Source organism: Colius striatus, chromosome 10 (assembly GCF_028858725.1).
Source record: "Colius striatus isolate bColStr4 chromosome 10, bColStr4.1.hap1, whole genome shotgun sequence".
NCBI classification, from domain to species: domain Eukaryota; kingdom Metazoa; phylum Chordata; class Aves; order Coliiformes; family Coliidae; genus Colius; species Colius striatus.
This window is the reverse complement of record NC_084768.1, coordinates 3,797,667-3,821,620: the sequence shown is the minus strand read 5'-3', so window position 1 is coordinate 3,821,620 and position 23,954 is coordinate 3,797,667. Positions and strand designations below refer to the sequence as shown.

Genomic DNA, 23,954 nt, shown 5'->3' with positions numbered 1-23,954 from the left:
ATGCCCTTGGCTGGCAAACCCCTCGCAGCACTCTGCAGTCCTGACGCTTGGATTGCAACCTGGGAGCTCCTGCTGGTGACACCATGCTGCGGCCCGGGGACCACAGGGACGTGGCACACAAACCAAACCTCAGCCAGGGCCAAAAGCACCAGCATTCAGCTTCCAGGCACTGAGCACCCCTTGCAATAAAAGCACGTTTCTAAAGGTGTTTTTCGCTGCTTTTGCCAACTGGAGGCAACTGCTGTGGCTTCTGCCACGCCAGCGCTCGGCCTGTGGCGGCTGAAGCTCCGGGACCCGCTGTGGCCTCAGCAAGGGAGCTCTGTCCTTAGCGTGGCTGCGAGGGGATGGTGTCTGGAGGTGCCTGGGGGTCCCCAGACCCACCTGCCCCGTGGCCCAGGCCCCGGGGAGCGCAGAGGAAGCCCTGCACGGCCGCCTCCGCACCCACGCGCTGGGGGGGCCGCGGCAAACCCCGCTCTGCGCCGGGGGCCTGCGGGAGCTTTGCTCTCATGCCCCGGGACGGAGGGAAAGGCTGCCAGCCGGCTGCCCCGCTGCCCGCCCGCCGCTTCCCACCCGCAGCGGGGAAGGCCAGGGGCAGGGGCCGGGGCCGGGTTCGCGGGGCAGCCGCCATGGCAGCGCCTCGCTGCCGCTGCTGGGAAGGAGAAGTGAAAGGAGGCCGTTATTTCAGCGCCTGAGCAACGCCGCCGCGGCTGCACCCGGTGACGACAGAGCTGCCGCCTGGCAGAACTGGGGCACGGGGAGGGAGAGGCAGACACCGAGCGCAGATACGGGAACGGAGGGGAGGGCGCCGGGGCAGCGCCCCGTGCCCGCGCCGGCCCCGCAGCCGGGCGCAGCGGCTGCCCCCGCACACACGTCCAGCCGCGGGCTGCTGCCCCCACGTCAGGCGGCCCCCGGCCCCCGCCCGCCGGCAGGATGTGTTTTTTACTGGAAAGCCGGTTGTTTTGGGTCAGGCCGGGACATGAAAGCGTGGCGCGGGCCCGCCCCGGGCGCAGCGGCCGCGGCCATCGCCTTCCTGTCTGCGCCGCCTTCCTGTCGCCAGCGCCGCGGCTGCCCCCGCAGGAAGGCCATGGCCGGCCCGGCCGTGCCCCCAGCCCGCACACACACACGCACACGGCCCTTCCCGCAGGGTCCGGCCACCGCAGGGCTCCGTGCGGCCTCCGGGGACACGCGGGTCCCGGCTGCCCGCACCGAGCAGGGCGGGGGGTGGTGGGGGTGTCGGTCTCTTCTCTCCAGTAACCCGAGGGGACGTTGCCTCGGGGGAGGTTGAGATCGGGGCTGAGGAAGAGCTTTTTCCCTGGGAGGGGTGTCAGCCCCTGTGCCAGGCTGCCCAGGGAGCTGGGGGAGTGCCCAGCCCCGGAGGGAAAACAAAGGCGTGGGGCTGAGGTGCTGAGGGCCAGGAGTGAGTGGTGGCTGTGGAAGTGTGAAGGGAGGGCTTGGACTCCGGGAGCTTCAAGGGCTTATCCAACCAAAACGGTTCTACAGACCTATGAGAGAGCAAGACGAGGAGCTGTGGGCAGGGTCATGCTTTCATTTATTCACTTCATATAAAAATCTCTTTTAAGAATGCATCTGAACACAATATATAATACTATAACATACATCGTGTGAAACTTTGGGAAACAATAAAATAACCACCTGGAACAATGCAGTGTTCAACAGACATACAAACCCATTGATCATGCACAACTGTGCTATTGTCATTAACTAGTTAGTCACGAGTTGGACCAGAAAGGTTGAAAACATTATTTTACAAACCGAGATTGACACCGCTCACGGTGCCGGACAAGCTCTGGCAGAAGAAGTTTCACAGCACGATGATTAACATCAGTTCACATTGGGTTTTCGTTCGCCATAGAGATTCACATTGGGTTGTTCTGAAACTGGAACGCGACGTTTTCAAAGCCTGCCCGTGCGTGGGAGGGGGGAGGCTGGGTTTTGGTTCCCCAGCGGGCGGCTGCCACCCGAATGTCCCTTCCTGGGTTGCGTCTGTCTCTTCAGCTATGTTCAGGTTCTCGTCTTTGATGCAATACAAAAGGTTACAAGAAAAAACAAACAAACAAACAAACCAAAACAAAACCAAAAAGGCAACTCTTGTCCCGAGTCTTCTACACCGTTAACACCGCCGCCGACAGGCCACGGCACTTCATATAAATTAATAACTTACAAAACATTACAGTATGTACATTACATAATAAATACACTGTTATAAACAGTAATGGAGGTGTTAGAGCTCAAGGCAGTGCAGGAGGAGGACGGTGGGCCTAAACCTAGGAAACGTGAACGACAGGCGGGACAAACACAGCCATGGGAGCGTGCAAGTTGCACCGAGCCAGGGAGCTGCCGGGTGCGGGGAGCGGGGAGGCACACGCTGCCCTCTGACGCGGAGCTCTGCGGGCAGGGCCCTGCTAACGGGCTCCGTGCAGCACCACGGCCGGCCCCGAGCAGGAGACGGCACTGCTGCCCCCCTGGCCAGGGCACACGGACCGTGCCCCACGGCCTCAAGGGGTCGCCTGGGGTGTTAAAAGACGACGGCTAAAGGTGCGGCTTAACGCAAAACAGAGGGTTTCCCTTCCGTTTAGTCTGTGAAAGTGATTTAACTGCAATAAAGTGACAGGTATTGCCCATGAAAACAAACAAGGAAGACTGCTTCTTGTAACAGGAAGAATCCAAAAGGGTATCCGTCAATTTTGGAACACTTTGTGTACTAAACTCCACGGGTCCGGTTACCAGGCTCTTGAAAAGACATGAAAGTGTTTACAAAGAAGGCACACAGGTCTGCAGACAGGTGGACAGGTTTATATGGAGAGTTATTAATCAGTAGTTTCTATCAGTCTAACTGGTATAAATTCCAAAACTAGCGGTATAAAATCTCTCAGTTGTGTGTCATTTACTCTTCAGTCGCGCCCCAAGCCAGCTCCAGGACAACAAGATGCTCTCGGCTGACAAGGCTTAAACCACAACGCAAATCACCTGTTCATTTCCTGAGCAATCGTTCACTACACCATCTTTAACCCTGACTCCAATCTCAAGTAGCTGGGAGGGTCTTTGGGCCAATGCTGGACACAGGCCTCAGACCCAGGCTGCAGGCGAGTCCGCCAGACTGCTTGCATGCTCATTAAGTGTTTAAAATCCACTCACACACAGGTACAGGACATTATGTGTCAACGGGAGACGTGTCTTCTGTCACAATTTCTATGTTTGCCTCCCTCTGTGAGTCCTCTTCCCCCGGCTCAGCCACGCAGAGTGTCTTTGTATTGCTGAAGTAGCCGATGCCTTCGCTGTCCTTCTCCGGCCCGTCCGAATCCTCCTCCTCCAGCGTCAGTTCAAACTGGAACTTCTCCATCAGGCTCTGACAGTCTCTGCCTCGCTCCTCCAGAGGAGGAGAAGGGCTCTGAGGTATCATGCTCTGGTACCAGTTCCTGTTGTCCTCCAGCGTGTCCAGGATGTCCTGGGCATCAGGCTGCACCAGGTCAGCCCACGTCTCCCAGAGCGGGTGGACGATGTAGTCGATGAATCCCACCTGAGAAAGACAGGAACACACACGCTTAGGGGCAGGGAATGGCTGGCAGCAGGTGGGGATCTTAAATAAAAGGTCAAATGCTGTTAATATGTGACTTTTATAAGCGAAAGAACGAGTCCCCTGACCAGCACAGTCTAGTTGCAGACATAATGAGCTGACATGCAAAGCTGCACTGACAGTGCTGGGCTAGGCTGGTGTCCAAAACCAAACCTTGGAGAGAAGTTTAACTAAAAGCAGGAGCCGCGGGGAAACTCGGCAGCAGAGCTGCCAGTCCCAGCCTGAGCTGCATGTGGGATCTGCAGCGTCCCTGCAGGGGCCTGTCCTGAGCAGGGGCTCAAGCCCTGCCTGTGGAACTGGGGTGAGCCATCAGCTGGAAGACAGAACACCCCACCGAGGGATGCCTCTTGCCAGCTGCTAGTGCAGAGGGTCATTTTTGAATGATCCTTGCCACTACCCTGAGCATGGAGGAGTTTGTTGTGCCTCTGACAGGATCCCCTGGCGACCGCAGACATGGCTGCAGCCTCGGTGGCAACGTCACCCAGGGCCTGTGCGTGGCCAGCAGCTGTGAAATGCCAGCGCTCCCAGGGCCAGCAGCCATCCTAACACCCCATGTCACTCCTTTTATGGCCTGAAGTCGGACCTTTAGGTGTCTTTTGCTACGGTGTGTAGTTTGTGCCCGTTCTGAACTGCTCCACGGCCCTGCATCTTTAATCACTGCAGCTGCCGTGGGGTGAGGTGTGAGTGTGGGAGCGGCGTGGGCCGCGACCCGGCCCGTCAGCCTTCCGCCGGCCGGCCGGCGCGTAAGCTCTGAGCTCAGTCGCCTGTCAGTTATCTGACTAAGAGGACGTACGTCCAGGATGGAGAAAACTGAATGGCCACAAAGAGGATTGAAATTCTTCCGTCTTGGCAGAATGTGTCCCTTCTCGCTCCGCTGGACAACGTTTGTGTGCAGCAGGAAAGTGGCTCTCAGAGGGGCCAGGCTCGACGTGCAGATGTTTGCTTTGGAAATCACACGTGCCTCCTTCAGACACAACAGGATGTCAATACAACCCTTAACATTCAATTGTAACCTACTGTTGAGGCAGCTTAAACAAAAAGGTGATGAAAATTTCCTGCAGCACATGTTCCGGAGCGCTTTTCAAGTGTAAAAACCCCCTTCTGCACGGTTGGCTGATGGCTCCACCGCCGCCCAAAACGCCCAAGGGCCTCACAGCCAGAGCAGGGCGCCTGGAACGAGTGGTTGTTCCTCTACACAAAGATCCCAAACCATGGCCTTAAAATATTTTGATGTGAAAGGGCAACACCTCGAGCTTTGAAATGCTCGTTTTGCACTCCATGCGCCGTTTCACCCCGGCGCGCACATGCCACCTCTCTTTCTCCTTTGCCACCACTTGGGATTCCACTGGTTGCCATCTTGTGCAATTCCCCTTCCTTCTGCATAGCCAAAATGCCATTTTGAAAGCTCTGTGAGGTGCACACGTGAAACAAGACACGAACCGGAGCTCACATGCAGAGCATGCCGGCGTTTCCTGGCCAAAGGATTTGTTTCTTGTTAGGGTAACAAGGCAGATTCTTCCAACAAAATCACCAGGAGGTTCAGTGAGTAATCTTGAAACCACTTGGCTTAGCCCGGGAGGACATTTGGAAACAATTATCATCAATTTTGTTACTTATTCAAGCTGAAAAACCTTGGTGATGACTTGCTCGAGTCGTTTGAAAAGGAACATCCAAGACACCATTACATAAAGGCTGGAATATGTTTAGGCAAACAGAAATCACTGGCTTCATCACAGACTAACTGGGTGAAATTTTACGGCCTGTGCTACACAGGTCAGAACAAAATCTGACCTTGAAACAGTTTCATCTGTGAATCAGAACTAGAGTGAGCCAGTTCATCTAAACCCCCCCCCAAAAACCCCCAAAGACATATCCAGCTCCTTTGAAGGTTTGTATCGACACAACTACATGTTGCTTTGACTTCGCTCAGCACACAGCAGCTCCACCAGACTTTTTGACTTAACCAGCCAGATCATGCCTTGCAAATCTGTTCTGCAGGAGGCTGAATAAAGACTGACATCAGACTTTCCCAAGGGCCTGAAGCGGATCTCAGCTGGGGGAAGAAGCTCCTAGGCCGGCAGCGCGATGAGGCTGGCATTGCTATAAGGTGGGATGTCGGTGGGCTTAGGAGCTTGCTCATTAAGGAGACTGGAGGGTGTGAAGGCAGAAGAGACCAGGCAGACAGAAGGGGAGATCAGAATTGCACCTTTCAAGCCTGGGGAAGAAGAGGAAACCAACTTGCTCTGGAAACTGGGACACTAAGAGGCATTTGGAAACAAGGACACCCAAGAGGTAACAGAAAGGATGCTGCCCAGCCTTGCCAGGCTGTGTGAGCTTCAGGCACAGCCTCAGGGTGTCAGGGTCGGTCCAAACCAGCCCCCTGAAGAGCTGGCCACTTCCCTAATTGTGCTGGAGAAAGCAGATGAACTCTATCACTGCTTTAAAAACACCAAGCTTGGGCAGCACAAAGCCGTGGGTCCCGGCCCGTTACCTGTGATTTCTCCACCGAGGCCGTGTGTTTGTCACACATGGGGCTGATCTCCATCCCTCGCTCCCGCTCTTTGTCTCCCTGCTGGAAGAACTCCTCCATGATCCTGTCTGTCCACTGCCGGTACAGCTCCAGGGACTTTGTGGGATTACTCAGGTCCGCACAATGCACCATATTGCGGAGAACCTGCAATGACAGTCATCAGGCAACTCATTAAATCCCATGGCAAAGAAAAAGGGGAGAGGGTTTCAAGCCATATCTGCTTGCTCAATTCAGAACATCCAGCCACGAGGCTCTTTGATTGTGCAAGAGCCTGTCAGGATACTGACGCCGCAACGTGTCCCTCCCCGAGACCGACTGCTACCCAAAGCCTGCTGCAAGGCTTCCAGGCAGCCCCACGCTGACACGGGCTGCACTTGTGAATGACATCATGCAGGTCTGGGGTTGAATGCAGGTGCTTCCCACCATTCAGTGTTTATTTCCACACTCTCAGATGGTTAAATGCTGCTGCTGCTGCTGTTTTAAAGTGAGTAATATCCCTTCCACGCACACAAAACATGTGCCCGACTAACCGTGGCCACAGAGATTTAGGCAGCAGCAGGGTGACCTGTTTTAACATCAGCAGTCTGAACTAAAAATGAAAGGGGAGTTTTTCCATGAGTCTGTTCTTAAGAAGCATCAAAGCAGAGAGGAGGTGAGGATGCATCTTGCCCTACTAACTATGTAACCTTCTTCCAGCACTGCTTTGTCATGTCTGTAAATCAAGGATTAGGCCACGCAGGGAACGGATTGTACATCACTAACTTCAGCTCGGTGTGAGACTTGCTTTAGGGATGGAGTTACAGATGATGAGATTCTTGCAGCCCCGCAGTGCTACAGCAACCTTGCTATACAAATAGGAGAAGGCAGCGAGGCAACTCAGGAGCCCTCAAAAACACAGCCTTACAGATTAACTCCAGAAGAATGCATGTGTCTGCAGTGCTGTGCTCTGTTAACAACGTTGCCTCCCTTCACTTGATATGGGGCCACCTTGTACCTCTTTGTAGTGCAGAACAGAAGAAAAGGACTGCTGAACATTTAGGTCAGTGGAGCTCCTGTGTGTGGTCAGGGTGTTAACAAGAGGAGCATGGTTTCCTCGGTCCTGAAGGAAACACACAAAAGGCAGGGGCTGTGGCTGACATACCTGTATTCTGTCTGTGTAGTTGTCCAGAAGGAGAACTCCTGAACTGGTCACTTTCTTGGTTTCCACCATCGTCTTCAAGTCAGCCAACAGGCTCATGTGCTTGGACATATCTGTCGCCAATACCTTTGCGGAAATGAAAACAGGATGTGAGTAGGGGCAGCCACAGAAAGCAGCTGGGGTTTGTTTCAGAGGAGGAGGAGGAGGAGGAGCGGGGTGTGCGTGGTTCATACCATGTCGATCACCATCTTCCTGAGCGTCTGACGCTGCTTCTTGGTCAGGTTCTGGAAGATGTCACAATGCTCCTCTTGAAGCAGTTTGAAGCCCACAGCAAGGTGATGGTTCTCCAGGACGGATTCATCATTGTACATCAGGGCGAGTTCGGAATCTAGCAAAAGCGACACAGAGACGTGTGGAACGGGCCGTTTCAAACAGCCAGCGCTTGTCTTGCCTACAAACAGCTTCCTTTGTTGGGGATTTCATTTTGATTACTGCTTTGTTTCAGAATGCCCAACCAGTTTACTGCACACTGCTTTGAGGGAGCAATGTAGCCTGCAAGCCCTCGTTTGTGACCCCACCATGCGCAACGCAAAACGCGTTTCCACGGGCTTCCCAAGTGTGCAGATGGAGTTGGTATTGTACTGGAAAGGGAACTCACTTGTATTAATCAGGAATTGATTGGAGACCCCGGGGTGATCCACGTCATGAATTGCAGCTGCAAAAATTGCAGCAAGGATTTCCAAGTCGGTGAAGACAGCCTAGGAAGGAACAGGGGAATTTGTCAGACAAGTGCAGAGTCCTGCATCTGGGAAGGAACAACCCCACGCACCAGGACAGGCTGGGGGGTCAAACTGCTGGAGAGCAGCTCTGCAGAGAGAGACCTGATTGATAATAAGCTAAATATGAGCCAGCAATGTGCCCTCGTGGCCAAGAAGGCCAATGGCAGCCTGGGATGCATCAAGAAGAGTGTGGGCAGCAGGTCAAGGGAGGTTCTGCTCCCCCTCTGCTCTGCCCTGGTGAGGCCTCATCTGGAGTCCTGTGTCCAGTTCTGGGCTCCTCAGCTCAAGAGGGAGAGAGAACTTCTGGAGAGAGGCCAGCACAGGGCCACCAAGATGATCAGGGGACTGGAACATCTTTCATACGAGGAAAGGCTGCGGGACCTGGGGCTGTTTAGTCTGGAGAAGAGGAGACTGAGGGGGGATCTTATTAACATTTACAAATATCTAAAGGGTGGGTGTCAGGAGGTTGGGACATCCCTCTTTTCTATAGCAGCCAGCAACAGGACAAGGGGTGATGGGATGAAGCTGAAACACAAAAAGTTCCACTTAAACATATGAAAAAACTGTTTGAGTGTTTCAGTGAGGGAGCCCTGGCACAGGCTGCCCAGAGGGGTTGTGGAGGCTCCTTCCTTGGAGGGCTTCAAGCCCCGCCTGGACATGTTCCTGTGTGACCTGATCTAGGTGACCCTGCTTCTGCAGTGGGGGTGGACTGGATGATCTCTAAAGGTCCCTTCCAACCCTACCATTCTGTGATTCTATTAACTCCCTGAGTTCTGCCTCCTGACACTTTGCCAGGCTGGTGGAGGGAAACAAATCATGCCTCTCAATGAGTCTTCTGCAGACAAGACATCCACTCACAAGAAAGGTCTACAAGCAGCAGGTGCCCTTTAAGATGAGAGAGAGACGACAGGCAAAGCTGCTGCTGAAATTTCTTAGTGGCCATTTCCCTGGCAGTCATTTTGTTCTGCCCTGAGCCCTCAGAGGAGCAGGCAGCACCCTGCTTTTTGCCAGGCTGAGCAACGTGGCGCTTTTAAGCCGCCACCCCACCTTGAGCCGCGACGACTGCCCAACACAAAGCACTCTAGCTCGAGAGCAGGAAACTCACATCCAGTGCGGGGGTAGAGAGCAGCACATGGGTGGACTGGGCAACGTCAGCAGCGTGGAGGCTGTTGTGGTAGGCCACATCTGAATGGTAGTGGTCTTCCAGGGTCATCATGTACGTCACAAACGTGTCTGATGAGATCTTGAACGTCTTCAGGAGGTCTCGCTCCTGCGGATCGAACGGTACAAGCAGACACACGCGTATCAAAGCAGGATCCCACGCTGCAGGAGGCAGCAAGCCAGAAGGCAACTACACACTGCAACAGGGTTGCAAGGGAAGAGCAGATTCGGTGAGGGAGGCACGAACCTGAAAGATGGCGTACATGATGCAGGTGAGGGGCCTGTTGTGGGAATACCGTGCGACGTTGAAGATGTTGAGACCCCACTTGTTCAGATCTTCCAGTTCCTTTGGAAGGGACAAAAAGAGAAGGGTCACACTGTTGCCCAAGACGATTATCACTCGCACCCTTGGTGTCTTTTGTGTTTTCCTAAAGCTTGGAAACAGGCAAATTCCATCCTCACTAGGGTAATTCTGTAGGTGCATGGACACACACACTTAACGAGGTCCATGGACACGGAGGAACTGTGAAGGGCTGAGGCCAGGGCACTTGTAAGAGGAGAAGAGAGTTCTCTGTGTGCCAGGGGAATTGTCTGTCCAAGTGCCCTGAGACAAGGGCCCCACAGCCAGCCTGCTGGGCACAGCGCTGTCACACGCTCCTGGGTTTCACAACTGCCCTCCTCAGCCTTCATCACCTTTTAACAGTTATTTTAGGGACACTTCCAAGGAATTTATAAACATGGAAGATGCTGTTAGGGCCTCGTACCGTTAATTACAGCATTTGTAACGGCCACATCCCTTCAGGGATTGTGACTCCAGCTTTAGAAGGGGGATGCAGTCCATCCAGCCCATCCATCCCTGCTTCCAGGCAATACTGGTTCTCCCAGAACTGCAGGAATCTGTCATACCTTGGCCAGATGGTCTTCCTTTTCTGTTTTCACTCCAAATCGTGAAATGCTGGTGTTATTTAAGCTTGAACTGTGCATCAATTTCTTCACTCCACTGATCTGTGTCATGAGCTGCTGCTTTTTCTTCTTCTCTCTGTCTTTTTGGGTGGGAGAAGGAATCTCCACATCATTTTGTTTGTCTGTAACAAATAAAGGTGAAACGAGTCAACACGGTTTGCAGTAAGAGCGCTCATCACCCCGCAGCCCAAACCCAACCCCGAGCGTGGCTGTTTCACTGGCTCTGCACACCAGTTCAAACCCATCCACTTCTGCTGGGGTCTTCTCTGATGTTGGGACAGAACTGAACTAAAACCAAAGCAAACCCCAGCGCCATAACCTCTGTTTTCCCCCTGCAAGGCTGAACCCTCCCACTGAGCCCTGCTGGGACAGGGAAGCACCAGCTGCTTTCAGCAAAGCCCCTTTCCAGCTGCACTGCTTGGGGACACAGCCCACATGCAGGAGGCAGCTTCCCCACACCTGAAGGGTACCAGGTTTTGCTTATGGCTAGATCTCAATTAGTTTTCATTACTTGTTTTTCAGGAAAGTAGAATGTATATTCAAAAGAGACATTTTTCCTCAATAAAGGACATAAGCAGGTATTTTTACATCTCCTCTATTGATACGTTCTAGGGCCAGACCCCTTGCTCTTAAAACACCAACCCAACAACAAACTGGTGCCACTGGTTTCGAGGTTTGCTCTTTGCAAGCACGTATAGAACAACATACAACACCCAGGCTGTAGTTCTGCGGTGGTGGCTCAGGGATGGAGGCAATGTCAGTTGCATGTTAAGCAGGCACCCAGAGGGGCACAAACTTGGCTGTGGAGACGTGTTTAATACATAATTCTCTCCACTTGTGCTACTTGCTGCCTTCACAGCTGATTTTCTGCTGCACTGAAGTGGAGATGCCGTGGGGCTCGTTACTTTCCTACTAGCCTTCTTTTTGTGTGGACTTCTAGAAAAGGCTACCCTAATCTCTTTGCACCTTTGCCTCTCTGAGGACCTCTGGAGGGATTATGCACCTAGGCATTAGTTACTTTTACCTTGGCTTAATTAAACATCTCTGAAATAAGGGACTACCAGTGTGCCTGCAACACTGCAATTAGGGAGGAAGCCATTATTCACAGCACCAGCCAAGCTGACATCAGTGGGTGTTTCCCTTGTGTGTTTTTGCTGAATGACAGAAGGACTTTCCTCTGTATAATCTCCTTAGCAATGACTAACACTAGGGCAGCGTAAAATGGACATTCTTGACAAGAAATCTCTACTTTGCAGCAACAGCAGCAGCACCCCTCAGCCCTCAGCAACGGGCACGTGCTGAAAGGCCATCGTGATCTGCTCCCTTTATGTGAGGTGGGCAAGGATAAAGCCCCTGGTCCTCCCTCTCACTGGCCACAGGGCGACGGCAGGACTGGCCCCTCTGCAGGGGACATCCCTGCTTGGTGCCTTCCTCAGCTCACCCAAGGCAGTCAAGAGAGTTATGGGATCTGGTTTTAGTATCTATAAGCTATCCTCATCTAACAAACACTGTTTGGAGAGAAATGAATGCCCTGCCCACACATTTCTGACTGTTTCTTGCTTCTCCCACCTCCCTCGGTTGCAGACTTCTGTCCTTTTGTGTCAGCATTTCATTGCAAACTAAATTTTAGGGGGGGAAAAAAGCTAATTGATAAAAAGTAATAGTAAGTAATTCGTAACAACTGACAGCACGACTTCCTAAGAAAGTAATTCATAAAACCCTAAGAGCACAACTTCCTAAAAAAGCTTTCAGCTCCTTTTCAAAGCTTCATTTCTCCCTTTTTAATATGAGCAATCAAGTTGCCATCTGGCCCAAGCTGGAGAGGCTGTGCCACTCGGCCCTAAGGAGCTGAGTGCCCTCAGGCTGCCACAAAACAGTGAAGACTTCACCATCGCAGCAGATGTGAGAAGAAGTGGAGTCTCCTTCTTGGGAGGTCTCCAAAACCCACCTGGACATGTTCCTGTGTGACTTGATCTAGGTGGGACCTGCTTTGGTAGCGGGGTTGGACTAGATGATCTCTAAAGGTCCCTTCCAACCTCTACTATTCTGTGATTCTGATTCTATGAAGCAGAGGAGGCATGAACAACACTGTGGTCCAAGGCAAATGCTGCTACCTGACCCAGCCTGAGTACGAGGGATAACACAAGCCTCATTAGCACCAGCACCAGCTGCCTGGCCCTTACAGACTCCACACTAACTTGGCTGCTTAGTTTCATGTTAGGTCCACAGTCTCAAGCCACGTTGAGCGTTTGTGCTGCAGCACATCCTGCTCAGGGACACGTGCCTAGCGCACGAGCTGATGAAACAGCAAAGCCCTGAAGGAGCCGTGGCAGCGATGCGCCCGCGCGCTGCGGACGCCCCGGGCTCCCCAGCTGAAGCAGTGCCTTCCATTCCCTCTGTTCATTCATATTCTGGATGTCACCATGAAGCTGAGCGATAAGACAGGGCCAATGGATTCCCACAAAGCAGCTACAGAGTTCTATGGACTGTTAATGACGTAATGTGTCCTAAATGCATGCAGCAGTTCCAGTGGCAACCGGCTGTTGCAATCACTTTAAAACCCCTTAATGGAAATAATTGTTTGTCATACAGTGAATGTGTTCTGGGCCATCTTAACCTCAGGGCATGAGTCCCCACGAGCCCCAGCATCCCACAAACACTCGGCGTTTGAAGCTGTTGGACTCAAGAGATCCGTACACGAGGGTCCTGGGTTAAGCTTTCTTTAACCTGCAAATGGTCACGGACCCTAAAGCAGCTTAAAAACCACAGAAAATGGTCTTTTTCCTAACAAGTATCTTTTGTAAGCACAGAGGGTTAATCCATGCCGGTGGTCCTATGAGCTCCCACAAAACTAATGACATGCAAAATATTCTCTTGACTCTTTATTCCAGCTTCCAGTGCGAAATGAGCAAATAGATGAGATGTCTGGGCTCAAGCTGCTTGTCTAAACCCTGTCTCTGAGGGGGGGAAGATGCAGCTGTATGAGCCAGTGGTTGCAAAGATGAGAGCACGCAGCTGGGCTCGTGTGACTTTGTCCTTTCCGTAAGGTCAACACAAAAACCAAGTATCACATAACTCAGCTGCCAAGAGCTTCATCCAGCCTGCACAGGAAAATCAAGATCCTCTGGAGCAGGAATCCTCCTGGGGACAGACCCATTCAAACCCTGGATTATTGCCCTCCCTACATCCATTTTGAAAGTGTAAATAAAGACCCAAACCATTTCAGTCATGCTCTGCCCCAGGGGAGGACTGGGCACAGGCGTGGGCTGGCACGAAGGGTTATTTATCTGCAGAGTGGGACGCGGTGCCTTACCCAGGAAGGTGTTGGAAATGTACTCGGACACCTGGTTGCCGGAGCGGCTCATCTCGGAGAGGTGTGTCAGCTCCCGGTTCAGCATCCTCTTGAACTGGGAGGGGAAGAGCACAGACACAAAAGATGGCATTTTGCTGAATGCTTCTCCAAAGGAACACAGCTTTATCACAAAAGCAAGCCCACGAACAAGATCCCGTTCCGGGAGACGTTTGGAATGGAGGCAGCGACATGTGGTTTCATTTAGACACTGCTCAGCATCACCATGACTAGATATTTCTTTTCAGCACACTGAACTACAAAATGGATTTCCTCCAAAGGTGCCTATGAATGTTGACTGTAACAAACGAGAAGACAAAACACCTCGGGTAATCTCCCTGACAGATCAAACTCTCGCATTGCTTTTCAATTCCACATCCTGTAACCCTCTTTTGTTCTGAATCCTCTAAGTTTGCTCCATTTTGAATGATGCAAGTAAAAGGCAACGGCACGTATGCAGAATGCAGCAGAGGAGAAAGATGCCGTGAGAGCTGATGATCTACAGTAAAATGTAGGATGCAAGCATTTGTTCCCCCAGATAGACGTTCCCTAACGGCACGTTTTCATTGCTGCATCGTTTTATCCTGCAACAGTCCATTCCCAAAGGGCAAAAAAATAGATCACATCCATGTCCTCTGCATGCACATTCCACACACATGTTTATCCCTTGCCACACAGCACACACAAATTACCGGTTAAAAAGCATGTTTTAGCAGAGCAAGACAGCAGAAACACGGCCCCGTCCCCCCCCCCACACCCCACCCCAGCCATTTATAACCCTTCAGGATTCAAACCCACCTTAATGTAACCCCAAGACACGGATAACAAATAGTTTGCTTCAGGCATTTTGGAAAACTCCACAAATCCTCACGGAGAAATCACGGGTCAGCCAGGCAGGAGAGCTCCTCGGACACACCGACACCCCCGTCCCCAGCCCAGAACCGCCCCCCTCGGCGTTCCTCAAAGGCAGAGATCCCCCCAAGCCCGGCAGCCGCTAATCCCAGACAAAGCCAAGCCTGGCATCGCGTCTTCGCAGAGGCTGAACGTGGGTGGATTTGCTCGCAGGAGAGAATAATGAAATCAGAGATTGCACGAAGAAACGAGAACTAATCCAAATGTATTCAGCTGGATGGCTGCGAGCACTTATGAATTATGAATCGTCCTGGTCGCTGCATTGGCTGAAAGGGGTCCCCACTCCACAGCAGCCTGAACTGTGCAACAAAAACACGATGCTGGTTGCTGAAGGGTTGCCAGCTTTAGCAACACTGCCATCTTTTTATAAGGAAGATTAAAATGGAGGAAGCTCCGTGCATATTGAAGCGAGTCCAAAGTAGGCAGCAGCCTCCTCTCCGTTTCTGCTTCGTTTTAATCCTCCTCGTTACAGAGACTGAGGATTTTCAAACCAAGCATTCAAGGACGAATTCTTAACAGCATCACGCTTCACCACTTCAGGGTGATCCTAAATTTCTTTTCCCTCTACATAGTAAAGGGCAAAATGCAGCAATGTGGCAAAAGGTCCCTTTACAGACTGGAAAGGTTTTCCAGGTAAGAGGTGTAAATGAATAACCGCCTTGTAACTGCAATGTCAGTCTGCAGTCGCCACGTTCTTTCTCAGAAGAATACATTCAGGCTGCAAGATTCCATCACCAGTGCAGTTTTTAATTGAAATGCAATTGCTTTCTTAGGAAGCTGCAGCTGTCCTTTCAGCCTCAAATCACCAGAAAAGCCCGTTGCACCATGCCCGTGACACAGGTCACAGCAGGGAATGCCCGCTGATGGGCAGCACTCGTGCTGCTTTGGAATGTCCTCGGCGATTGCTGGCTGCCCCGTACCAGGAGGCTGAAAATACAAGTGCAATCTTTGCTCCCAAATTATTTCCCTTCTGCAGCTGCCTTCGTGACCCATCACCAGCCTCAGCCCCTGGGATGGGCACAGGGGCAGCCAGGGCTGCGTCGCACCCTGGCCCTGCTGTGGGAGCTGCTGGGCAGGACACAGGGCAGGACACACAGAGCCCATGCACAGCCCACAGCTCCCCGCTGGCACAGGCTGACACAGCAGCACTGAGCACCACAGAAACCCTGGCAGGCACAGCACAGCTCCAGCTGCTGCTCAGCACCATCCACAGGATGCCCGCTCAGCCTTCGGCCACAAGAACCTACACGGAGCATGAGAGGTTGTGAAACCACATTCTTCTCTCCTTAAATCCACGATTCTCAGAGGTGGAAAGCTGATGCCACCTCCCTTTTACCATGTGGCTATCTGCACAGACCAAAGACAAGGTGCTGCCTACTGGGACTCTGCCACCACAACCTCTACGGTCTTTTCTTGCAGCAACCTGCCTTGCCCCCCCCATCACAAATGTCACAGCAAGGCCTCACGTTCTGGGCTCCTCCACCACTTCAAATGCTGTTTCATGGGACAGGGGCAGGAGTGGGAGATAAAAGGTGCTGGCATCCCACACTGCTGGGTCATAGGCATGGGCTTTGGCTCACAGGATCTCCACTAAACTTCATGCCAACCGAGGGGGACAAAAGCCTTTTAGAAACACTTAAGAGAAACCTTAGTGCTGGAGAAGCAGCAGCAGCAAGAATGAGGAGAGGAGGGGAGAGGAGAGGAGGGGAGGGGAGGGGAGGGGAGGGGAGGGGAGAGGAGAGGAGAGGAGAGGAGAGGAGAGGAGAGGAGAGGAGAGGAGAGGAGAGGAGAGGAGAGGAGAGGAGAGGAGAGGAGAGGAGAGGAGAGAGGAGAGGAGAGGAGAGGAGAGAGGAGAGGAGAGGAGAGGAGAGGAGAGGAGAGGAGAGGAGAGGAGAGGAGAGGAGAGGAGAGGAGAGGAGAGGAGAGGAGAGGAGAGGAGAGGAGAGGAGAGGAGAGGAGAGGAGAGGAGAGGAGAGGAGAGGAGAGGAGAGGAGAGGAGAGGAGAGGAGAGGAGAGGAGAGGAGAGCTCCGGCCCCACCACTCCTCGCAGTGACGTACTTTGCGGGTCACAAGCACCAGCCAGTGACACGTGAGCACTCCCACAGGCTCAGGGCGAAGCACGTGCTGAAGCACTTCTCTGGATGGAGGCCTTTATCTTTACAAGGAAAACACCATCATCAGATCATCACACAAATAACTTTTAAGCAATCAGTTGGGTTTTCTGTACAATTGCCCCTTTCAGACAAATAATAATCCCAAGTGGTGGACAAACATCAAAAAAAAAAAGCGCCTTTACCTCACAACTGGCTTCATAAAGTACAAAGGGTAGCTGCTGCCTCTTCACAGAGGCACAGAGCAACTAAATGGCCTCCACAAGGTCACCCAAGCCATCTGCAGCAGAGATGAGGGCAGATAAAAGGCCTTGGGATTCTCTTATCTGATCTTTAACCAGAAGTCTGTCCCCTGTCTCCTGCAGCAGTGTTAATCTTGCTCACTTTTCCAGACCTTTAATCAGCCACCTTTTATAAAGGCAGACAGCAGTATTAGAGCCTTGCTAAAAGGACTACTGGTGCCAAACCCAGCCCCGAAAACACCCGCAGGCTTTGCAGAGTTTATTGCAATTCACCATCTGAATGATGCTGAAGCGCCAAAGCAGGATTTCCTTAATAACATGACACTCTCTTAAAAACAGCCCAGCTAGCACGGACCGAGGCGGGCTGGAGGTGCACTCGGTAATCACAACGTCTCCACAGCTCGTGGGGCTTATCTGGATTTTTCATGAGCTTCTTCCCTTGATGTCAGGATGCTCTGGAGCGCCGCTGCTTCCTCTGAGCTGCTTTGCCATTTGCCTGCGGCGTCTGCAGGGAGAAAAGCACGTTGCTGCCTCTCTGCACAGATCAATGACTGATGTCATGTGTAAACCTCCCTTAACGATCCCTTCGTTAAATCGATTTGACAGCAAAGGGTAAAGCAAACAGATTGCAGGCTGCCGATGAGAAAATATCAACTGCTCTGCCGTTGAGCAAACAGAAGCGGTGCGGCTTTGAAGAGCTGGTGCATGAGCACAGCACGGCCCTCGGCTCGGCAATTATGATAATGCCCATCAGCAACATGTGGACGTGTGCTGTTAATTTCAAAACTAATAATCATCTCCGTGCCTTTTCCAAAGGAAATGAGCGCTGATAACCTCGCTGCCCAGACGGGAACTGAGGCACTCACGGGAACGTGCTGCACACATGTGAGGATGTATATTGGGGGGGGGGGGGGGATGTTCACCCTGACTCCTGGGGAGTTTCCCCTCAAAAAAAAACCCCAAAATGTAATGACAGGACAATGGGTAATGGACAAAAGATGGAATATAAGAAGTTCCATTTAAACACGGGGAAAACCTACTTTGCTGTAAGGGAGAGGGAGCCCTGGCCCAGGCTGCCCAGGGAGGGTGTGGAGGCTCCTGCTTGGGAGGTTTCCAAACCCACCTGGACACGTTCCTGTGCCCCCTGAGCCAGGGGAACCTGCTTTAGCAGGGGCTTGGGCTGGAGCAGCTCTGCAGGGCCCTTCCAACCCCCATCATTCTGGGGTATAATAAAGCTTTGAAATGGACTTGGGGGGGGGCTCCCTTCTCTCTACCCCAAGGTGCGATTGCAGGACCATGCGGTTAGCGCATTCAACTGCTGAAAAGAGTGCAGATAATGTAAAGAAGATGAAGTCTCAGCTGAAGTTTCTAATAAGCAAATCCCCGTGGTGGTACAGCTGACCAGTCACAGAGGTCTGAAACCATCTGGAGGCTTGTGTGAGAAAAAGCCATGGCGTTGCATGAAGTTTTCCTGTTTCGCACGCTCCAAAGTAACCAAAATCATCTGAACCAAATTAATTCCCCAGAAAGTGAATCATTCTTTGATTACCAGCAGCGACCCTCTTTCACGTGTTCCCTGGTAGAGGGACTCACGGATCCCCTCCAGCTTTGCAGCCGTGCGTGTGTGCAGCAATTTCCTTGATGACCGTTGGGAACGTTCCCTCCTCACGGTTCTCCTCTTGGCTGCCGCACCAGCACCGCTCACGTTTGCTCTGCACCGAGTGCGTGGCAGCTCCTTCAGCCCTTGGGCAGCTGGTCCCTCACCAAAGGCTCTGTGGGGAAGGTTGCTTGCCTTTGTTTCTGTGCAGAGGAGGAAAATCTTGCCCAACTTAAGGATTTGCCAGGTTTAGAAGCCCAAGCACGTGCTGGCTCTAGGGCTACCGCATGTGAGACGGGGTGGAGACCGGGGCAGCAGCCAGCCACGCGTGTGGAAAATCCCACCTTTCTGGCTCCTGATGGAAGAAAAGACTCTCTTCCTTTGCCAGGAAGGTTAGGGAGAGCCACGCAGAGGCACAAGCAGTTCTTGGCCTTTCCAGCCCCAGCTCCAGCAATAGTCCTGTTGTTATTCCTGTTCCTATTCCCCCTTTGGAATACAGCATCAGAGGTGTTCCTGGTGCTTTACAGGGAGAATAAAGACAGAGGGATGTATCTGATGTAAATCCTTTGAAGTTGATTTATACCAGCTGGAGTTCCCGGAGGCCAAGAGTCCTTATGCAAAGGAGCTGCTTACAAAAAGGGTTTTAGTCATTTGCAGGAGCTGAGGGCAATTTCAAGATAAAAGAGCTGCTAAGGTGCTGCGGGCTCCAGCCCAGGGTACCTCTGGAGAGAGTGGGGTCCCACCCCAAACTTTTGATGGAGGAATCTCAGTGCAGATCTCCACTGGGTAAAAATGTTTATAAACTCTGTTCCCGGCGAGCCACCCTCTGACGCAAACAGCACATCCCTGGCTGTTCCACCGCTCCTAGAAGCCCTCAGAACAAAAGGAGTTGTGGGACTAGGGTTACTTTCGCCTTTGATTTCCACGCAGAGACAGCTGGGCTGATTCCTCCTCAGCTTAATTGCCCAGGGTAAATTACTGCAGGTCCAGAGGCTCAGTTAAACTCTGGTGTAACTCCATTCATTTCAACAGCTCTTCTCCTGGGAATAAGTGGCGGGCCAGCGCCGGGAGCCGGGGGCAGCTGACGCTCACCTGCCCGCGGGACGGAACGGGAAGGAGAGGCCAGGCGGAAATTATTTACGCGCAGGAGGGAAATTACTCAGCCCTGTGTACAGCAGCCAGGTCAAACAGCCAGGGTGTCATGCTTTTGTCTGGGCTGCTGGTCACTCAAAGGGAATGGCTGCAACTCTCCTGCGCTACTGCAGAGTTTTAAACGTGAGATTAATCCCATCGCCCGAGTTTGAGAAGGCAGAAGGAACACTTGCCCTCATCTCTCTCCTGCTGACACGGATACTCCATTCCCACCTGTGTTGCACAGAGACCTCACCCTCAGGCAGACAAGACCCCCAGAGTCAGGACTTTGCCTGAGCAGAGAGGCTCACAGGGTGCGATCCCGGGTGCAGGGGGATGGGGGTCAGTGCTGAACCCACACACCACTCTGAGACAGGCAGACAAGTTGAGCTCCAACACACGAACGCCTTGTAACTCAAAGAAGGTTAATTTTTCACTACTCTGTTTTTTCCATAAGTTCCATTTGGAACACCTAATGACTCTGGAGTGCTGGAGCATTTCTTTTCTTGTTCCTCTAAAAGTCTGCAAGTCGAAACAGTTAAAATTCTTCAGTCCCTAGGAGCAGTAACGTGATTGTTACATCACTTACAGAAAGGACTGTGTCAAAAAATGTGCAAGCTGCCCTTGCTACTCTGTAATTGGTTTTCATGTTTGAGCCCTCACAGAAAGGACAGGGGGAAGGTGCATTTAAAAGTTTAAAGAAACAGAAATGAGCCCATTTCACACTAATCAGGACTAAGGGAGAAAATCCGCAGCCGTATTCCAGTGCCTGAAGAGAAGTGGAATGGTTGCAGTCAACTATCAGTCATTAAGAAAAATCAAATGCTTTTGCAACTTTCTAGTTCTCGTTTCCTAAAACAATAAGAGTTTTTAATGTGCTAGAAACTATTTCTAATGAGATACAAAGTGCTGTCTGTTTTGGGGTTGGTGTGTTCTTTTTGTTTGTTTTCCCTTCAGCTTATTTTTTAAACCAAAAAGTAAACACAGGGTTATGAAATCTGAAATTTCACATCAAAGGAGAGATGATTTATATCCACGTTCAAAGGAAGACTTTAAAGGAGTAACATCATGACCAACTTGTTGGCCTTATGTTATTAGAATAATTTGAAAATCCACAATGCAAATGTTGATAAATAAATAGCACGTTGCCATAAATCAGCATGTGGCTGCTCATGAAAGCAACAACGTATATCTGATGTAGACAGAACAATATTCAGATTTTGCCCGTGAAGTTTAGCATTTCTGAGAGCAGCAGAACCTCCCTTGGGTGGGACGGTATTTACGCAACACGGGGCTTCAAAAGCGACCAAGTGGAACCAAGTGGAACCTGTACCCTGTTTCCAGCTCCTCTCCAGACAAATGAGACTTGAAGTATGCAAACTGCATTAAAATGCCCGAAAGGGAAAAACTCCCTACAGGATTCTGCCCACGGGAAGCACTGTGCACTAGCACTGCCTAGAAACAAGGCTGAATTTCCTTATTTAAAGGCAGGCCCAGGGTATGTTACTCACTTACTGGGAAGCGATAAGGCAGAAGGAAAACCCCCTCCACCGGATGCTGGGGAATCGGTAAGGTCATGGAGAAACCACCTTGTATACTTTCCTGAAAGTGGATGTGTCATGTGTTTGTAAGGTGTGCCTGCCTGAGTTTTTGTTGGCACATGGGGAAGATGCCTGCCATACCCTGCAGGGCCAAATCTGCTTCCCACCTCCCCGTCCAGGCAGCCCTGCGGCACCTATTGCCCGTCAGCTCGAGCCTTGGTGTATCCCACACCACTGTGCTTGGTACCCAACAGCCCTTGGTTTAGATTTACGGTTGTTTGGGTTGATATGAAACAGGAGGACTGAGGGAGTTGAAGACGTCACGCTGCGTGCAGTGACAAAGGCACACGCTGCCTGTCGTGTTGTCTCAAGCAGAAAAACCACAGCAGCAGGGTATAGCCCAGTCTGCAGCTTCAACTGAACCTCTGGGCTCCTTGGGAAGAGGTTCAGGTCAGTTTCTGCTTCATCTAAAATGCTCCTCCTATACTTAAGAATAGGTCTCTTCTAGCTAACGAACACATGCAACTTTTTCTGGAGTCTACACATGAGCTCGTTAGATTTTGTCTGGATTTCCTCACCAGTAAGCACCAAACTGCACGTGGCAAGAGCTCGCAAGCTGACAGAAGCTCAGCAGCGATCCCCCGGGGAACTGCCCTCTCCCTCCACCATTGGAACGTGCACTTTATAACATAAACCAAACTGGACTGAGAGCAAGGGGAACCACACAAATTGCATGTTATAGGCAAGGGCTAACTCCTGAGACTCGTCCCAGCTTTGGCAGAGCAGCTGAGCACAGTGTGGTGAGCACTCATCCCAGTTTGCCTTCCCAGTGCTGCTTTTACTCTTCCCTTGAACGACAGACGGGTCAATAAAACCAGAAACAAGCAAAACCACCTGTTCTGCGAAATCATTTTTATATAGTCTTGAAAAGTGTTCTGTTAACTGCGAAAGGAAAACATGGAGGAAGAGATGAGGAGTCCCAGCCCGAGCCGAAGGCTAGGAAGCAGCAGCAAAATTAAAACCTACAGCAGCTTCTTTGTTGACGAGTTGATTAAAGAAAGACCTGACGCAGCTGACAACATCTGTGGCCTCGAGAGCAGATAGTGCGCCAGGAGGCTGCACATCTCAGACCAAAATCTTCTGTCAGTCACACCCATACAAACCACACTGATGAAGCCTCGAGTGCCAAAGGAAGCCGAAGGACTACGTGAAGAGAGCCCACAGCCCAGAGCGCCTCGCCAGCCACCCGTCCCTGCCAGGGCAGGCAGGGAGCAGAGGCAGCTCTGGCAGGGCTTGGGGCTGACCCAGGCAGGGATGCTGGACACGGGGCTGAAATGGATTATATTCTCAATCTTCACAAAGATACCCCACCCAACCCCGTCCCAAACAACCGAGAGGGAAGAGTACTTGCCATCTGACAAGAGAGCAATGCAATTAAACACGGGATTTTGTTAATTGTACGAAGCAGCAATTTAAATTTAATTTAAAATCGAGTCAGGCTCTGCAGTCATCACCTAGGCAAATCCAGCTGGGGTTTCACCTGGGCAGGAGAACAGGCTTTGGAAATTTCTAATAGCTTTGTGCCCCGAGAAGACTTTTACAAGATGCTCACGACGAGAAAAAACTCTGGCAACTTTCAGTCAACACAAGTGTGTTTGCTTGAGAAAGGCAGGACAAAGAGCAAGTCCTGGGAAGATGTCGGTGGAGCTCTAAAATACAGCGTCCCCTCAAAAAAACCAAAAGTGGCAGCTGGTCCTGCCAAACTGCAGATGAGCCCAATGCGAGCACCAAAACCATAGGGAAGGCACTAATTAATGTAAATATAGTTAAATGAAAAAATCCTTCTCACGTAGAGATAGGCAAATGATGAGCAGAATAATTTGTATGCAGCATTCGCCCAGCTGTGCTAAACCAGCAGCAAGGTGAGGCGCTTCTCGTTTGTTTGCTTTAAACACAGAGCAAAGGCTTTAATCACAAGCATCTCTCCCACTAAAGAGCTCTGACGGATGAGCCTTCAAACCAATACATCTCCACAACACGTTCTGGCCTTGATAACACGACACCTTCCAATTAAGTTTCACTTGCTACAAGGATTTTCATCATCAGCTGCACCACCGAAAGCGGTTGCTCTGCAACTGGGTAAGAAAATAGGAGTCCGGAGTCAGACTGTGGAAACTGGCCCGGTCTCCAAAATCAGGGTTGAGAGTGCTCTGAAGGTTAAAGCCTACTCTGAAATCCTTCACGAGCTCACCTTCATCCTCACGGATGCTTCTGCTCCGAGGTTTCCTGCATCTCCTGTATCCTCACTTTGCTTCCAGAGAAGTCACTGCTCTGAACAGTTAGTTAGTCACTCTCCAGTCCTGCCCTCAAATCATGATTCATTTTGAACCTGCCTTTGAGCTATTATTTATTTAAGCCCCACCCAAATGGGTTATAACGTAAAAGTCTGAGAATGCAGAACTTAAAACCCCATCACATCCTAGCACAAGCAGAACTGTTTAAGGGTGCTAGAAAGTCCCGGGTACCCCTCATATCCCAGAGGGTGGCACAGAAAGGCTCCTGGGAAGCCACATTCAACCCCCAAGGTCTTCATCTCTGCTGCGACTGTCTAGGGGTGCACCAGCAGCACACTCATGTGTGTGGCTGTGGGATCTCCCTCGGATGGGCTTTTCCCACCAGTTTACTGCAAGAGCCCCAGAAGGTAAGAAAGCATCTGCCACTCAAAGGCACTGTGCTCTAAGAGGGTATGTTGAACGTTGGCACCAGCTCCTAATGCTGAGCTGACACTTTTCACAGACAATGTTGCAGCTTCCCAATATTCCCCTGTTTGCAATATTTGAACCAGTTTAACAGAGATAGCTGGAATCTGACAGCCCAGAGGGCTCACAAGACCAAAATACTAAAT

General features: G+C 51.5%; 2 protein-coding genes across 6 annotated transcripts in view; both read right to left on the bottom strand.

Annotated features, from left to right (window-relative positions):
- SGIP1 (SH3GL interacting endocytic adaptor 1) overlaps nt 1-628 on the bottom strand; it is a 64,783-nt gene extending 64,155 nt beyond the window's left edge. Inside the window, exon 1 of the mRNA XM_062003921.1 lies at nt 382-628. Within this exon, the coding sequence (XP_061859905.1) occupies nt 382-628 (247 nt within the window). The remainder of the gene's footprint in view (nt 1-381) is intronic.
- Nucleotides 629-1,532: 904 nt separating this feature from the next.
- Nucleotides 1,533-23,954, bottom strand: part of PDE4B (phosphodiesterase 4B) — a 209,633-nt gene continuing 187,211 nt past the window's right edge. For 4 of the 5 annotated variants that reach the window (XM_062003176.1, XM_062003177.1, XM_062003178.1 and 1 more), the window contains 9 exons: nt 13,480-13,573; nt 10,110-10,288; nt 9,451-9,549; nt 9,148-9,312; nt 7,922-8,021; nt 7,497-7,651; nt 7,267-7,389; nt 6,087-6,269; nt 1,533-3,538 (listed from right to left, as the gene is read on the bottom strand). In XM_062003176.1, the coding sequence (XP_061859160.1) occupies nt 3,173-3,538; nt 6,087-6,269; nt 7,267-7,389; nt 7,497-7,651; nt 7,922-8,021; nt 9,148-9,312; nt 9,451-9,549; nt 10,110-10,288; nt 13,480-13,573 (1,464 nt within the window). In that variant the 3' untranslated portion in view covers nt 1,533-3,172. Of the gene's footprint in view, nt 3,539-6,086; nt 6,270-7,266; nt 7,390-7,496; nt 7,652-7,921; nt 8,022-9,147; nt 9,313-9,450; nt 9,550-10,109; nt 10,289-13,479; nt 13,574-23,300; nt 23,399-23,954 lie in introns of those variants that run through there. The other variant, XM_062003180.1, reaches the window with a different exon arrangement.